General features: G+C 40.5%; 1 protein-coding gene and 1 long non-coding RNA gene across 2 annotated transcripts; one reads left to right on the top strand and one right to left on the bottom strand.

Annotated features, from left to right (window-relative positions):
* Positions 1-28: 28 nt before the first annotated feature.
* Positions 29-7,382, top strand: LOC149983547 (uncharacterized). The gene is made up of 2 exons (XR_016496225.1): positions 29-102; positions 5,646-7,382. It is a non-coding gene; the product is annotated as an uncharacterized LOC149983547 (long non-coding RNA).
* On the bottom strand, positions 2,688-8,575 carry LOC110524267 (E3 ubiquitin-protein ligase RNF126). Its single transcript, XM_090235481.1, has 9 exons — positions 8,091-8,575; positions 6,844-6,902; positions 6,593-6,653; positions 6,134-6,372; positions 5,229-5,297; positions 5,019-5,088; positions 4,766-4,859; positions 4,488-4,603; positions 2,688-4,258 (listed from the first exon to the last, which is right to left on the bottom strand). The coding sequence occupies exons 1-9, from the start codon at positions 8,163-8,165 to the stop codon at positions 4,103-4,105; spliced, it is 939 nt and encodes a 312-aa protein (XP_090091607.1). The 5' UTR covers positions 8,166-8,575; the 3' UTR covers positions 2,688-4,102.
* Positions 8,576-17,645: the final 9,070 nt, after the last annotated feature.

Raw genomic sequence — 17,645 nt, 5'->3', positions numbered from 1 at the left:
CAGACTCTTCACACTTCCGTTAGCAGATAAGGCCAGGGTTTGAGTGGTAAAGGTGGAAGTAGCCGAATGTAGACGAAAGTCAGGAGAGTAAAGTGGATGGAGGTACACGTGCACCAACAGCAAGTCGGACAACTTATGCTTTTTCTAGGAAACGTGAAAATGGCATTCTCCTCTGTTACTGTTGATAAGATCAATATGTATTGGTCACATACACATATTTAGCAGATGTTATTGCGAGTGTAGCGAAATGCTTGTGTTCTTACCTCCAACAGTGCAATAGTATCTAACAATTTACAACAATACATACAAATCTAATAGTAAAATAATGGAATTAAGAAATATATAAATATTAGATCGAGCAATGTCGGAGAGGCATTGACGAAAATACAGTATATTAGAATATAGTATATACATATAAGATAAGTAAAGCAGTATGTAGACATTAAAGTGGCCAGTAATTCCAAGTCTATGTGTATAGGGCAGCAGCCTCCAAGGTGCAGGGGTGCGTAACTGGGGGGAAGCAGGCTAGTGATGGCAAGAAAGCGGCTGCTATCGAAATTCCACTTCTGCACAAAGCTGAACATGATCAATTTTTATACCTTTATTTAACTAGGCAAGTCAGTTAAGAACAAATCATTATTTGCAATGACAGCCTAGGAACAGTGGGTTAACTGCCTTGTTCAGGGGCAGAATGACAGATTTCTACCTTGTCAGCTCGGGGATTCGATCTGAGCACCTTTTGGTTATTGACCAACCACCTGGCTACCTGCCGCCCCAACATGTTCCAATGAATGAACATCCTGATGATAAGGAATTTAGATACTAGCCCAAGCTCTTTCTAACATTCACTAGACTTGTTTTGTATTTTTGTGTTGGTTTTCGTAATGCCCATGAACCTTCCTCATTATTATTTGTGATTGTGCAACATGGAATTGTAACAAATGTGATTACATGGAGTCAACAAAAAAATCTTACTCTATGGAAATTTGGATCACACAGATAGGCCTATGTAGTTAGATTGTAAAGATAAAGATGTATTTAAACTCTAAATAGTCATCCACCCAAAACAGTACAGATGGAAGGGATAATCAACGAAGGGCTGGCTATGCGTTCCGTGGAAAATAATGAACGACGTGGAAGATGTGTTCCACGACGTTAGCAGAGTGGAACTGACCTTCCACGGAGTTGCATTATTCCCCAGAGAACGCATAGAGCCCCGAGATAATTATCCCTTTCATACATACCATGGTTATATATTTTTTTGCCGCTATAAATGTGTTCAACGTCCACTGCTTTTAAGTTGACAGCCTGTACATGCTCAGTAAGGCCACAGTTAGACCCGATGACGTGTTGCTGCGCATGAGTTTAGCTAGCCAACGTCGCCATGACATCGCCTATCGAGTTAGCAGTTTCTTCATTTATTTTAGTTAACCAGGTAAATTGCCTAAGAACAATTTCCCATTTACTGCAAGGACCTGGGGTATAGTTACAGGGGAAAGGAGGTGGGATGAATTAGCCAGTTTGAAACTGGGGATGATTAGGAGGCCATGATGGTATGAGGGCCAGATTGGGAATTCATACGGTTTTTGACAAAACCCCCCTCGGAAAATGACAACAAAGCAAATGCTCCATTTTTTGGGGCATGTTACTCATGGATGTTATTCTCGCACAGACAACCATTTATATGGTTTACTCTTAAAGTGGTTCAGGAAATCTCACTTAATAGGTAGGTGTATCAGTGGCAATGAATCTAGAGACCCACTACATTTCTTTGGAGGAACTGACAGCTTGAGCAATTGTTTTGTATTATAATATAAACAGAATCGTGGCAAGCAATTCTTCAAATATAAGTTTATAAGACTTGCCATGTCTACTCTTGCAAATTTACAAATTACTCAGTTTTAGAAGCTAAAAATATGAACTCGTTCCTGATGTTCATATTAAAAGAGAGGTACCAATGTTGCATTGGGTGTATTGTACAATAGGCATATTCAATGATACTTAAAGTACATTAGATACCGTATAATTAAATATTTGGTCCTTAAATACAGCAGGCACTGGATTTGTTGTGTAACGTTTATCCAAGACATGCCCTTTGTTGGATCTCACAAGTAAAAAAAAAACTCGACAACAATTATTTTCCCTTAACCAAACACCTTGCCAAAGAGGGGTGTGTAATTTCCAGTGTTGGTCATTAATGAGTTCATTGTATTACCCTCTGGTGAGTTCACAACTTCTCAGGGTAGTAAATGTTATATCATTGCTCTAAATGGGAGTATGAGACACCGTCCCAGAACAATTGTTGATTATAGCCCTTGAAAACAATTGTTATGTCCATTATGCAACAAGGCTTTGTTTTATATAGGGTGACAAAACAATTACCTACAATTCCAAACTGTATGAATAGTTGTTTCAGGCAACCACATCAGAGGGTTGCGTGACAAACAGTAGCCATTTTGTATTACACTCCCACCTAGTGTCAAACCCATGTCGTCATGAGGAAATGCATAAGTAATAGACACTGAGTGACTGAAATCTACTAGATAACCCATGAGTAATAAGATATTGGTCTGATAGCATTATCATTTCTGGGACAATATATACATGTTTGAACTACCGAGCACTAAATGTCCATCCATACATGTTTATGATAAGCTTATATATTTAAATAAACCAATATAGAATTATTCACTTGAATATTGAGCGGTAGCACCCAAAACATCTTTATTTTCAAATTGATTGTTTTGTTCAGGGGTTTACATAATCTGCAAATCAATATTTCACTTAATTTTATTTTGTGATTTTTTTCACATTTAACTTCATGTATAAAAAAAATGCACTGAAACTCACTGATTATGTATGATTGAATAAGAAAAGGCTGAATGTCTAGAAGGTTAACTACAATGGATTTTCCCTCTGTAGTTAAAGGAATTCAGTAACATTTGACAATCCAGCATCCAAATAAATTTTCCAAAAAGCCCCAAGCCAAATGTAGTTTGTTTCTTAATTGAAAGAGCAAAACAATGATATCAGTGCAACTTAAGTCAGTAAGAAACTGAGATACCCAAATCAGGTGGACCATACTTATACTCAAACTGGAAATAAAATTATCCTCCATCACTACAACAGTGGATTAATCAAATTATTTAAATATTTTAAAAAGGTGTGGGCTACAAAGAATCAGAACAGTGCAATTTGAGGCCATATGGCATAGTGCTACAAGCACTGGAAAGTTCCAGGGGATGAAGGGGGAGTGTAGTTGAGATATATACGTGATGTGTATGGTTGAGACATACGTCATGTGTATGGTTGCGGTGGGAACAGGTGTAATGTCGTCGATGTTGGTTGAAATGTGTGTGCATCGGTTTATTGGTCTTTTGTTTATGTAGCGTTGTTATTGTTTGAGAAAATGGTTTGTTTTTTTAAAGTATGAATGATAAATTCATACGTACTTTTGTTTAAAAAAAAAAAACTTACACTTAAAATTTGATAAGATGTTTCCAATCCATGGAAACAAGATGCAGAATCCAAACCAAGTAGACATCCTATACTTAGCCTCCTTTCTCCTCCACTCCTGAAAGTTCCATGTTGAGGCCTACAACTGTACAGATATGGATGCTACTTAAAAAAAAAAAAAGTGAATGCAATATATTTATCCTTTTTCACAAATTGCTGTGCATCCAAAGTATTAAAATGAACATACCTCTCATTGTAAAACAACTCTGTCTTGGTAAGAGACCAGAAAAACCTCCCACCCTTGTCTGCCCTCAGAATGCAGGACTAACTGGCTTGATCTGTTGTTGCATGATGAGGTTTCCAGAGTGACACCCCCCCCCCCCCCCCTAATGTTCCTATTCTCCCCCAGGCAGGGGGTCAGCCACCCGGCAAGGCGCACTATTCCTGAAGGCTTGAGGAGAGCCTCAGGTGGGGAAGAAACGCATCGACTTTCATTTGATTGGATTCCTGCTGGCTCCAGTCCAGTGTGAGACAGCGCTCCAAGTGAGAATGAGACTGGGTGTGTGCTCTTAGTTCCCCTCTACAGCCAGAGACTGGCACCCACTCAGGGCAGTTCACAGGGTGGTGTGAGGTGGAGAATGATTTTTTAGCAGTTGTTGGCTGAGTTCTCGTTGTTGGTTGAAGTGGAGGACGGGGGTGTAGGGGATGAGGCCGCAGCAAAGTTCATCCCTGATAGACCTGGAGGATTCATAGCGGTGTTCTGTCCACTCAAGCTTTTCCTGCACACTGGACATGTGTCGTGCTGTGGAAGCACACAGTGGCACAAACACAGAAGACATCACTATATAAATCAGTCATCTTCAAGAATTTAAAGTAGGGCCAGTAGTTTTTACTGACCACTTAACTTGCCTTGGAGAATATATGTGGGCCAATATATGTTTGTGGTTAGGTGATGTGGGGGGGGGGTAAGGTCATATAGGTTTTGTCAATGATAGCACTAAAAGAAGGGTATATGAGTGGGAAGGTCTTACCTGTTCAAGCCAAGGTATTATGCAATCATTATGAAACAAATGATTACATGGAAGTTGCCTAACATTTTCTCCAGCACTGTAGTCTTCTTTACACACTGGACATTCTAGACCTGAGACTGGAAACAAAACAAATTCAAGATGTAAATGGCTTAAAAACACCACCAAACCCTATGACTCACTGACTTCTGTAGAAAAAGAACAAGACCACAACAAGTCCAGCCCACAGGTGATGCAATTGACTGTGCTGTACATGTGTGTTAATGTTCAGGGTCACTCACCAACATGCTCCTGTGTGATTGGGATTGTGGGAAGGCTCTTGATTTTGTCCCTGTCAGCTGGCGGAGGGCCAGTGTTCTCAAATTGATTTAATAACTAAGGGACACATAAAAAATACATTTTTATTTCATACCGCGCAGATCTTGCTGTCCAAACGCAACCATTTTCACAATGCAAATATGCAGGCATTTGTGTGCTTTTTGACGGTTAATTTAGAAACTTTAATAATGTGAGTGGTAAACAGTCAATACGTACCTGTGTAATGATTGCATCTAGTCCGTTGGCACCCCAGGCATAATCCATGGGGTTTGAGTGGAGCACGCCCCTATAAAAATGAATATTAAAAAAAACAACTGTCAGATGGAAGAAAAAGAGTCAGTTGGCTGACCTCAAAGTTTAACATAAAAAATGTATTTAAAAAGGGGGCATAGTACATCCCAGTATCCTGAGACTAATTATACTCACCAGGGTCCCACACCAATATTTGGCATTGCCGTAGGGGCGATTATTCCATTCACTAGCTGCTGAATGATTCTACACAAGATGACAAAAAAAAAACATGATTATGTTCTGCATGCATCCAAAAATGAAACCTAATTTCATCATTGCTTACATAGAACATGGTTGACAAGCTAAATGGGAATGTAGCCATGTGTTATATCCTTCCTGTTTGGCCCTGTCCGGGGGTGTCCTCGGATGGGGCCACAGTGTCTCCTGACCCCTCCTGTCTCAGCCTCCAGTATTTATGCTGCAGTAGTTTGTGTCGGGGGGCTAGGGTCAGTTTGTTATATCTGGAGTACTTCTCCTGTCCTATTCGGTGTCCTGTGTGAATTTAAGTGTGCTCTCTCTAATTCTCCCTTTCTTTCTCTCTCTCTCTCTCAGGGGACCTGAGCCCTAGGACCATGCCTCAGGACTACCTGACATGATTACTCCTTGCTGTCCCCAGTCCACCTGGCCGTGCTGCTGCTCCAGTTTCAACTGTTCTGCCTTATTATTATTGGACCATGCTGGTCATTTATGAACATTTGAACATCTTGGCCATGTTCTGTTATAATCTCCACCCGGCACAGCCAGAAGACGACTGGCCACCCCTCATAGCCTGGTTCCTCTCTAGGTTTCTTCCTAGGTTTTGGCCTTTCTAGGAAGTTTTTCCTAGCCACCATGCTTCTACACCTGCATTGCTTGCTGTTTGGGGTTTTAGGCTGGGTTTCTGTACAGCACTTTGAGATATCAGCTGATGTACGAAGGGCTATATAAATACATTTGATTTGATTTAAATCATCAAAGCTCAGATGAAAAGAGACAAGCTTGTCACTGGGAACTGCTGACACGTATAAAGTTAAAAAGGTCCCACAAGTCACTGAGCTTACCCCTCTAGAGTGGGCACTCCCTCATGTCTCCCTGCCTGTCCCCGGATGTCATGGCGGCCGCGAGGTTGCCTGGCGCCGTAACGCTGCCTTGATGCCATCTCCTGTTCCCGCCGGTTCTCTGTGTCGCGGTTGTCCTCTGTTCCCTGCCCCGCTCCAAAATCAAAGGAGTCGTCAAAGACACCCAGAGCAAATTGTCCGTAACCCGATGGGAATGTAGCCATGTGTGACAAGTCCACATTCTACAAGAAAAGGACATTTAACATACAGCCACATTCATAAATTACTTGGAGTTCTTTCTGTATTATTCAATGTTAATAGTCAACAGAAATCCCAACTACATCAAAATTCAACTGATGGAATCTTTCCAGAATGCACAGAGGCGTGCTTTTGTGTTTGATAAGATAATATCATGGTCTAGCCTGGGTTTATCAATAAGCAGAATGAATAAGCTGCAAAAACCTCTAACGACTGTTGGTTCTGATCACCGCTGGAGATGGTGGATGTGGACCCATTTTCACTGCTGTTCAGGAAGAGAAACATAGAAAATAACAGTTAGCAATTTTGGAAATATGTTTTTATATTTGTGCACACCCTCTTGACCAGATTGATGTAATCATAGGTGAAAAGTTCTGTGATGCCAAGTGACAAAATCAATTGAAATCTTTAATCAGAATGTCAACAGTATGCCTGCCATCACACATTTAACAAACCTTCTTTCCTCCAGCAGTTCCTCGATGAAGCCAGATTCACACCGTGGACATGTGTAATCCTGCAAACAAATATTACAATGACTTTAGGTGTCCTTTTCACATTCACTACCACACATTGAGCACATAGCTATTGAATTCCTACTTCACTACATTCAACTATGAACATGGACAGCTTCAAAGAACAAGCATAATCAACAAATAATCCTGGAAGGACTTGAAATGTTTTCAGTATGTAATTCAGTTGTCATTAGCACCAAACTGGGGAAAGCCTACAGATGAACATTTCATTGTGAGACACCTTTAGTATTCTATGACAGATTGTTCCAGGCCCTGACTGTTATGCTGGTGTGATTTAACTGAATGGCACACACACACAGAAAGAATGCAACATGCCATTGTCACTGACTAGCATTTCAACACTAGACATAATATTTTACATTTGGCATTGGAATATGCCAGCAAATGACCAACCTATGTCTACGCTTTCTAGAGAAAACCTTAATGCCATAATGGAAATATTTACAATAAACTGTTCCTTGGAGAGAATGGTTAATTAAATCAATATCTCACGACCAGCTAAATACAAATCGTCCTCTGCTGCAGCTGATCTGGATGTAGTCATAAGGCCTACAGGCTGTTTGGACACTGAATGAAATCCTTTAGTAATCATTCATTGCTAATCTGGACGTAACTGTCATCACATGCCATTGCCAAGCATTGCTGACTGATATCAAAGGACGTTCTGATGCATTCCTTGGCTAAGAGTGCTTGTCCCATCATGTCTGATTTCTTGCTAGCTAGATATGTGAGTCACATTTATATCTTGCATACATGTAATGCCCTAGCTAAGTAAACTAGTTAGCACGTACACAGCCAAGCTAGTTACAGTAGCTAGTTACAACCGACGCAACTCTAGACAGGCTGGCTAATTAGCTAGCCATCTTAACCGAAAACCATATCAGATACGGTTAGGTTAGTTGGTTAACTAGATAGCGAGTCTCTGATTTCACACACCATCCTTCCAGCTTAAAATATTAGCTAACTAGTTCTCATTAGATAACTGTCAGTTGCCAGACATGGACAATCTAGTTAGCTCACGTTAGCGTACTGCTTAGCTAGATACTAGCCAGAGTGGCTGTTAGCTAGCTAGAAATGCGAAGGACTCCAAACGTTCAAGACCAACATCAATGTATCTACTCTCCACGACTATTGTCTTTAACTTCTTGCTTCTTGTCAACGTCACTTACCGGGAGGCGAGGGCTGATCTCTTCCGAACATCTGTGACAGAAAAACTGTCTGGGCCATGGAGGTGCTTCTGCCATCTTTTTGGTTGTAGAGGGAGAATGTACGGCGAAATGAAGGGGACAATAATCATTCGCTCACTATAATATAGGCATCACGTCTCAGTGAATGTACGACGCGCTATAATGAAATACATCACATGTCTTAAATCTGTATTATTCAGTAGGTAGCTAAAGAAAAACAATGGCATATTTATTTAGGCCTAAATTAGCATTTTCGTTGCACTTAGTTTCCAGTAAATTAGCAATACAAAACATCTTCATGTGCTTCACTGATGTTTGTTGTATAATGAATGATAAGGTAAGAAGCAATACTAAGCCAATATGCATTTCTGATAGTTAAAAATAATAATAATAATAACATGAACAACATACATTATAACTAAAGAAATTCCGGGGAATAATGAAGCGCTATGTTCTATTTCACTTTTCTGATGGCGGGTCTACGCAGTATTGCCACATGGTGGCGCTTTTGTGTCCTAAGTATATTGTTTTATTGCTGATCTCCAGCAAATATTGACCCTCAGCAGGTAAAGTATTCTTCATATTAATGTACAGGATTGTGGAACATTTAGTGACCAGTTGAGAACCTATTGGCAACTTTCCTTTCACCTTATGTAATACTAAAAGATCCAGAGTCCAGTTCAAAAAATAGATAATGCTGGTCTATTCTATTACATATTTTGGGGGATTTTACAATTGATGTGTATAAACCCTGGCTGACTGACAGGGGGCTCTGTTTTGAAGCCACCGTGCAGCCATATTTTGGAAGCTATATAAATGCATTTATTAATGTCTACATTTGTTTTTGACAAGTATATTCTATTAGACACCTTACTGCATACGTTTGAATTATATTATGTGAACGGAACATAAACAAATAAAATAAAAATATAGCATTTATTCACAGTATAGGTCTACTAACAAGTATATTTTTTTATAACTAACCCTTTATAGACCACAGCCTGTCGTAGTAGGGAGCGCCTACTCTGTGAAGTGCGCATGTGCAATAACTCAATTCACCCTTGCATTCCTTCTAAACAACGCAAGTTTTTAACTATGTCGAAGGGTAAAATCTACAGAACTTAGTCTACTCTGTACGTAACAGATTGTAGTTTTGGGAACAGAAAACTGTATTGAGATCAAATGTTTAATCGATGAGAAAATGTGCAATATCTCGGCCAAAATCCATCTCATACCATCTTCTCCCACTGCCGGCCAATTGGCTTCTTCTTGTCACCATATTTGGTAGTGAGTGGAAACGCCAGCCGGATGCTTCACATTTATACATCCGGTGAAATATCTGCCTAATTGTTCTATCTGTGGTAGTAATGTTACTGCCAGTGATGTCTATACCCCCTGGGTTGCTATTTCTATGTTTTGGTCATTGAGAGGCTTTGAAGCTACCGGTCGGCCATATTGGCACTGCCCAGTAGGAGCAGTGCTCCACAGGAATTAATGGAATCCTACAGTATTTCAATTAAATTTTTTAAGGACAAAATTATGTGTCTTTAAGTATTTTTTGTTGTAGAGGGGACAGTAACATTAGTACTCTCATTTAAAAATGTATATATTATTACATTTATGTTTAGCTCGCATATCATTTAAACGTATGCATTAAAGGTGTCTATAATATAATAAACGTGTTAAAAACTAATGTAAACATTAACAAATGCATTTCTATAGCTTCCAAAATCTTTTTTGACAATGGAATACCAAGATGGCTCCGAGGTGGCTTCAATTCAGCACCACCTGTCAGTTATCCAGGGTTTATACACATCATTGGTTACTGTCCCCAATTCATCATATAAATACTAAAATACACTTAATTTTGTCCATGAAACATTTTATTGAAATACTCCTATGGAAGACTTCTCATTCTGGGCAGTACCAATATGGCGGCCAGTGGCTTCAAAGCCTCTAATTGGCCAATGCATAGCATGACTCGTTCCAGAGTTTATGTATACACATCATTGGATTTGACAAGCTGTGGGTTTCAGAGATATTTTAGATATACAAAGTTGATAGTTTGGATCTATTTGTCTGTTGTCAATGTACATAATATACTGAACAAAAATATAAACGTTATGCTCAACAATTTACAGTTCATATGAGGAAATCAGCCAATTTAAATCAATTCATTAGGCCCTAATCTATAGATTTCACATGACTGGGAATAAAGATACCCATCTGTTGGTCACATATACTGTACCTTAATAGAAATGGGCCTCAAAATTATCTTGTCACAGTATTTCTGTCCATTCAAATTGCCATTGATAAAATGCAATTGTGTTCGTTGTCCATAGCTTATATCTGCCCATATCATAACCCCACCGCCAACATGGGGAACTCTGTTCACAACATTGACATCAGCAAACGGCTCGCCAACATTACGCCATACACGTGGTCTGCGGTTGTGAGGCGGGTTGGACGCACTGCCAAAATGTCTAAAACTATGTTGGAGGCAGCTTATGGTAGAGAAATGAACATGACATTTTCTGGAAACAGCTTGGTGGACATTCCTGCAGTCAAAACTTGAGACAACTGTGGCATTGTGCTGTGTGATAAAATTGTACATTTTAGAGTGGCAATTCATTGTCCCCCAGCACAAGGTGCACCTGTGTAATGACCATGCTGTTTAATCAGCTTTTTGATATGCCACACCTGTCTGGTGGATGGATTATCTTGGCAAAGAATAAATGCCCACTAACAGGGACGTAAACAAATTTGTGAACAACATTTGAGGGAATTAAGCTTTTAGTGCGAATGGAACATTTCTGGGATCTTTTATTTCAGCTCATGAATCATGGGACCAACACTTAACATGTTGCGTTTATATTTTTGTTCAGTGTAGTTCAAACATCAAATTTTAAAGCATTTTCAAGATTGCACTGCCCAGGTGGTCTTGTAGTTATGTTAAAGAGGAGAGCTTGATTGATAAGACCCAGGGCACTATGCAGGTCTGTTTTTATTTTGGAGATGAAAAATACTTCTCCTTTAATATTTCACTCTTTCACAGGTAGCTTTAATGTTATCTCCAGAGAGCCATAACAGCAGTGATTTATGGTCAGCTCTGGCAGCTTTGTAAGATACTGTATCACTCCAGCATCCAGGGGTATTGAGTTTACTGTGCTACCTTGAGACAAATCTCCAGTATTTGGCACCACATGTTGAGAGTAAGTAGGAGTTTCCGCCTGACTGTCCTCTAGCCAATCCCAGCTCTCCAATCTGCTCGGCTGATTTGATGTGTTATTTCATACTCCTACCATACCGAAACCATTATGGTTTTGCAAACACAGAAGTCTTAAAGCCATAGACCCAGAATGAAGCCTTGTAATAAAATACATCAACATTAAATGATGCCAAACTAGGATACTTTTGATTGATTTGGACTAAATACAGTTGCCATTTTATTGCCAATATACCTTTAAAACTAATTAGAAAAATGGCATAGTAAACACAATGTATAAATTGCCCAGCATAATATACAAATTGTCATGGCCTTTACAGCCCTGTGGGTAGTTATGCCTTTTAAAATATTTTCTATCACATTAGTTAGTTTAATACAAGGACTGCTTCTCTTTATCAACTGAGAACATTTTTACAGTGATAGGATTTAATGTGGATGGAATGTTCTGCCCATAGGAAATACATAGTAACCCAGTCAGTTAGTCCACAGCTCCGGTCCTGTATCCTGTGGTGTCTGATCACTGTTGGAACTGGAGGGGCACTTCTGTTCTATGGGCTGTGAATAGAGAGGTCTGATAGCACTAAGGTTGCTATGTCTAAGTTGCTGAGGTAAGCTATTGCCTCCCTGCTCCCCAGTGTGCCATTGCTGCAATTCAATATTCATTGTTGCACTTAAATCTGGGGAGTGTCTGTGAGCAGACTGAGCAGACCAGGGTCAGAGACAGGTCATGTGAGCTGTTGGAAACAATGCAAGACTGAGCGAGCCCTCTGATCATGCCACCGAAGCAATATGGGGTTGAGATATTGAATTGATAAGTGTTGAAAATAGAACTGAGCTTACCATTCAAGTATTTTAGCGTGTCCCTGAGTCATGTAGAAGTAAGATATGGTGACAGGCAGCAGTTCAATATGAAATATGCTGAATAGCTCAAAATGTGTGTATGCCTAGAGCAGGGCTGTTCCTGGAGAGCGACCCTCCTGTAGGTTTTTCGCTCTAACCACAGTTGTAACTAACCTGCATCAGCTCATCAACCAGTTAATTATTAGAAGCCCGGGCCTAGAGTAAATGGGATGGATTAACACTGTAATAAATCAAATCAAATGTTATTGGTCACATACACAGATATAGCAGAAGTTATTGCGGGTGAAGTGAAATCCTTGTTTTCCTAGCTCCAACAGTGCAGTAGTATCTAACAATTCACAACAATACACACAAATCTAAAAGTAAAATAATGAAATTAATATATAAATATTAGGTCGAGCAATGTCAGAGTGTTATATACATATGAAATGAGTAAATTAGTAAGTAACCATTATTAAAGTGACCAGTGATACCATGCATATATACAGTGCCTTCAGAAAGTATTCAAACCCCTTGACTTTTTCTACATTTTGTAACGTTCCAGGCTTATTATAAAATGTATTAAATTGTTGTTTTCCCGTCATCAATCTATAGTCGTGGCCAAAAGTTTTGAGAATGACACAAATATTAATTTTCATATTTTGCTGCCTCAGTTTGTTTGATGGCAATTTGTATATACTCCAGAATGTTATGAAGAGTGATCAGATGAATTGCAATTAATTACAAAGTCCCTCTTTGCCATGCAAATGAACGGAATCCCCAAAAAACATTTCCACTGCATTTCAGCCCTGCCACAAAAGGACCAGCTGACATCATGTCAGTGATTTTCTCGTTAACACAGGTGTGAGTGTTGACGAGGACAAGGCTGTCTGTCATGCTGATTGAGTTCGAATAACAGACTGGAAGCTTCAAAAGGAGGGTGGTGCTTGGAATCATTGTTCTTCCTCTGTCAACCATGGTTTCCTGCAAGGAAACACGTGCTGTCATCATTGCTTTGCACGAAAAAAGGGCTTTACAGGCAAGGATATTGCTGCAAGTAAGATTGCACCTAAATCAACCATTTATCGGATCATCAAGAACTTCAAGAAGAGCGGTTCAATTGTTGTGAAGAATGCTTCAGGGCGCCCAAGAAAGTCCAGCAAGCGCCAGGACCGACTCCTGAAGTTGATTCAGCTGCGGGATCGGGACACCACCAGTACAGAGCTTGCTCAGGAATGGCAGCAGGCAGGTGTGAGTGCATCTGCATGCACAGTGAGGCGAAGACTTTGAGGATGGCCTGGTGTCAAGAAGGGCAGAAAAGAAGCCACTTCTCTCCAGGAAAAGCATCAGGGACAGGCTGATATTCTGCAAAAGGTACAGGGATTGGACTGCTGAGGACTGGGGTAAAGTCATTTTCTCTGCTGAATCCCCTTACCGATTGTTTGGGGCATCCGGAAAAAAGTTTGTCTGGAGAAGACATGGTGAGCGCTACCATCAGTCCTGTGTCATGCCAACAGTAAAGCATCCTGACACCATGTATGTGTGGGATTGCTTCTCAGCCAAGGGAGTGGACTCACTCACAATTTTGCCTAAGAACACAGCCATGAATAAAGAATGGTACCAACACATCCTCCGAGAGCAACTTCTCCCAACCATCCAGGAACAGTTTGGTGACGAACAATGCCTTTTACAGCATAAGGCAAAAGTGATAACTAAGTGGCTCGGGGAACAAAACATCGATATTTTGGGTCCATGGCCAGGAAACTCCCCAGACCATAATCCCATTGAGAACTTGTGGTCAATCCTCAAGAGGCGGGTGGACAAACAAAAACCCACAAATTCTGACAATCTCCAAGCATTGATTATGCAAGAATGGGCTGCCATCAGTCAGGATGTTGCCCAGAAGTTAATTGACAGCATGCCAGGGCAGATTGCAGAGGTCTTGAAAAAGAAGGGTCAACACTGCAAATATTGACTCTTTGCATCAACTTCAACTTCATTGTCAATAAAAGCCTTTGACATTTATGAAATGCTTGTAATTATACTTCAGTATTCCATAGTAACATCAAAAATATCTAAAGACAGTGAAGCAGTAAACTTTGTGGAAATTAATATTTGTGTCATTCTCAAAACTTTTGGCCACGACTGTACACATAATACCCCTTAATAACAAGGTTAAAAGGTTTTAAGAAATGTTTGCTAATTTATTAAAAATAAAAAATAGAAATATGACATTTACGTAAGTATTCAGACCCTTTACTCAGTACCTTGTTAAAGCACCTTTGGCAGAAATTAAACCCTTTAGTCTTCTTGAGTATGCTTGGCAAGCTTGGCACACCTTTATTTGGGGAAGGTTCTCCAATTCTTCTCTGCATACCCTCTCAGGTTGGATGTTGAGCATTGCTGCACAACTATTTTCAAGTCTCTCCAGATATGTTTGATCGGGTTAAAGTCCGGGCTCTGGCCAGGCCACTCAAGGATATTCAGAGACTTGTCCCGAAGCCACTCCTGCGTTATCTTGGCCCTGTGCTTAGGGTCATTGTCTTGTTGGAAGGTGACCCTTCGCACCAGTCTGAGGTCCTGTGCGCTCTGGGGCAGGTTTTAATCAAGGATCTCTGTACTTTGCTCCATTCATCTCTGCCTCGATCTTTACTAGTCTACCCGTCTCTGCCTCTGAAAAACACCCCCACTGCATGATGCTGCCACCACCATGCGTGAAGCATGGTGGTGGCAGCATCATGCTTTGGGGGTGTTTGTGATGGTGCCTGGTTTTCTCCAGATGTGATGCTTGGCATTCAGGCCAAAGAGTTCAATTTTGGTTCCATCAGACCAGAGAATCTTGTTTTTCATGGTCTGAGAGTCCTTTAGGTGCCTTTTGTCAAACTCCAAGCGGGCTGTCATGTGCCTTTTACTGAGTAGTGGCTTCCATCTAGCCACTCTACCATAAAGGCCTGATTGGTAGAGTGCTGCAGAGATGGTTGTCTTTCTGGAAGGTTCTCCCATCTCCACAGAGGAACTCTAGACCTCTGTCAGAGTGACCATCGGGTTCTTGGTCCCTTCCCTGACCAAGGCCCTTCTCCCTCGATTGCTTAGTTTGGCGGGGCGGCCAGCTCTAGGAAGAGTCTTGGTGGTTCCCAACTTCTTCCATTTAAGAATGATAGAGGCCACTGTGTTCTTGGGGACCATCAATGCTGCAGAAATATTTTGGTACCCTTCCCCAGATCTGTGCCTTGACACAATCCTGTGTCAGAGCTCTATGGACAATTCCTTCGACCTCACGGCTTGGTTTTTGCTCTGACATGCACTGTCAGCTGCGGGACCTTATATAGAAAGTTGTGTGCCTTTCCAAATCATGTCCAATCAATTGAATTTACCACAGGTGGACTCCAATCAATTCGTAGAAACATCTCAAGGATGATCAATGGAAACAGGATGCACCTGAGTTCAATTTCGAGTCTTATAGCAAAAGGTCTGAATACTTACAGTTGAAGTCAGAAGTTGACATACACTTAGGTTGGAGTCATTAAAACTTGCTTTCAACCACTCCACACATTTCTTGTTAACAAACTATAGTTTTGGCAAGTCGGTTAGGACATCTACTTTGTGCATGACACAAGTAATTTTTCCAACAATTGTTAACAGACAGATAAGTTCACTTCTAATTCACTGTATCACAATTCCAGTGGGTCAGAAGTTTACATACACTAAGTTGACTGTGCCGTTAAACAGCTTAGAAAATTGCAGAAAATGATGTCATGGCTTTAGAATCTTCTGATAGGCTTATTGACATAATTTGAGTGATTTGGAGGTGTACCTGTGGATGTATTTCAAGGCCTACCTTCAAACTTAGTGCCTCTTTGCTTGACATCATGGGAAAATCAAAAGAAATCAGCCAAGACCTCAGGAAAAAAATTGTAAACCTCCACAAGTCTGGTTCATCCTTGGGAGCAATTTCCAAACGCCTGAAGGTACCACGTTCATCTGTACAAACAATAGTACGCAAGTACAAACACCATGGGACCACGCAGCTGTCATACCGCTCAGGAAGAAGACGAGTTCTGTCTCCTAGACAGAACGTACTTTGGTGCGATATTTGCAAATCAATCCCAGAACAACAGCAAAGGACCTTGTGAAGATGCTGGAGGAAACAGGTACAAAAGTATCTATATCCACATTAAAACGAGTCCTATATCAAAATAACCTGAAAGGCCGCTCAGCAAGGAAGAAGCCACTGCTCCAAAACCAAAAAAGATTGTACTTTTGGAGAAATGTCCTCTGGTCTGATGAAACAAAAATAGAACTGTTAGGCCATAATGACCATCGTTATTTTTGGAGGAAAAAGTGGGAGGCTTGCAAGCCGAAGAACACCATCCCAACCGTGAAGCATGGGGGTGGCAGAATCATGTTGTGGGGGTGCTTTGCTGCAGGAGGGATGGCATCATGAGGAAAGAAAATTATGTGGATATAATTGAAGCAAGATCTCAAGACATCAGTCAAGAAGTTAAAGCTTAGGACTTCCAAATGGGTCTTCCAAATGGACAATAACCCCAAGCATACTTCCAAAGTTGTGGCAAAATGGCTTAAGAACAACAAAGTCAAGGTATTGGAGTGGCCATCACAAAGCCCTGACCTCAATCCTATAGAAAATGTGTGGGCAGAACTGAAAAGGTGTGTGCGACCAAGGAGGCCTACAAACCTGACTCAGATACACCAGCTCTGTCAGGAGGAATGGGCCAAAATTCAACCAACTTATTGTGGGAAGCTTGTGGAAGGCTACCCGAAACATTTGCCCCAAGTTAAACAATTTAACGGCAATGCTACCAAATACTAATTGAGTTTATTTAAACTTCTGACCCCCTGGGAATGTAATGAAAGAAATAAAAGCTGAAATAAATCATTCTCTCTACTATTTTTCTGACATTTCACATTCTTAAAATAAAGTGGTGATCCTAACTGAACTAAGACAGGGAATTTTTACTAGGATTAAATGTCAGTAATTGTGAATCTGAGTTCAACTCTATGTAAATAATGGTTTTCAGTTTTTAATTTTAATACTTAATACCTTTGCAAAAATGTCTAAAAACCTGTTTTTACTTTGTCATGATGGGGTAGTCTGTGTAGATTGCTGTGGATTTTTATTTGTTGAATCCATTTTACAATAATGCTGTAACGCATCAACATGTGGAAAAAGTAAAGTGGTTTGAATACTTTCTAAAGGCACATAGGGCAGCAGTGTACTTTACGTGTGTTTCTATGCCATTTATCTAAGTACAGATGGTAATAGAAATCGCCAGACAGGTCCTTTAGGAACAGCATTGCTGGTACAGTCAGAGGAACAGAAAAATATTTTGTGTATTGGCAGCCATTGTCCCGGGCATGCTGGTAGGACGACTGTCACCCCAAAGAGTTGTTCCAGACACTCCAGCAGGGAATACCCTGCACAGTTCCTCTCGGCCCCCGAATACCTAGAC

This window comes from Oncorhynchus mykiss, chromosome 5 (genome assembly GCF_057628025.1).
Source record: "Oncorhynchus mykiss isolate SJ-2025 chromosome 5, ASM5762802v1, whole genome shotgun sequence".
NCBI classification, from domain to species: Eukaryota; Metazoa; Chordata; class Actinopteri; order Salmoniformes; family Salmonidae; genus Oncorhynchus; species Oncorhynchus mykiss.
This window is presented reverse-complemented; position numbering and strand designations above follow the sequence as displayed.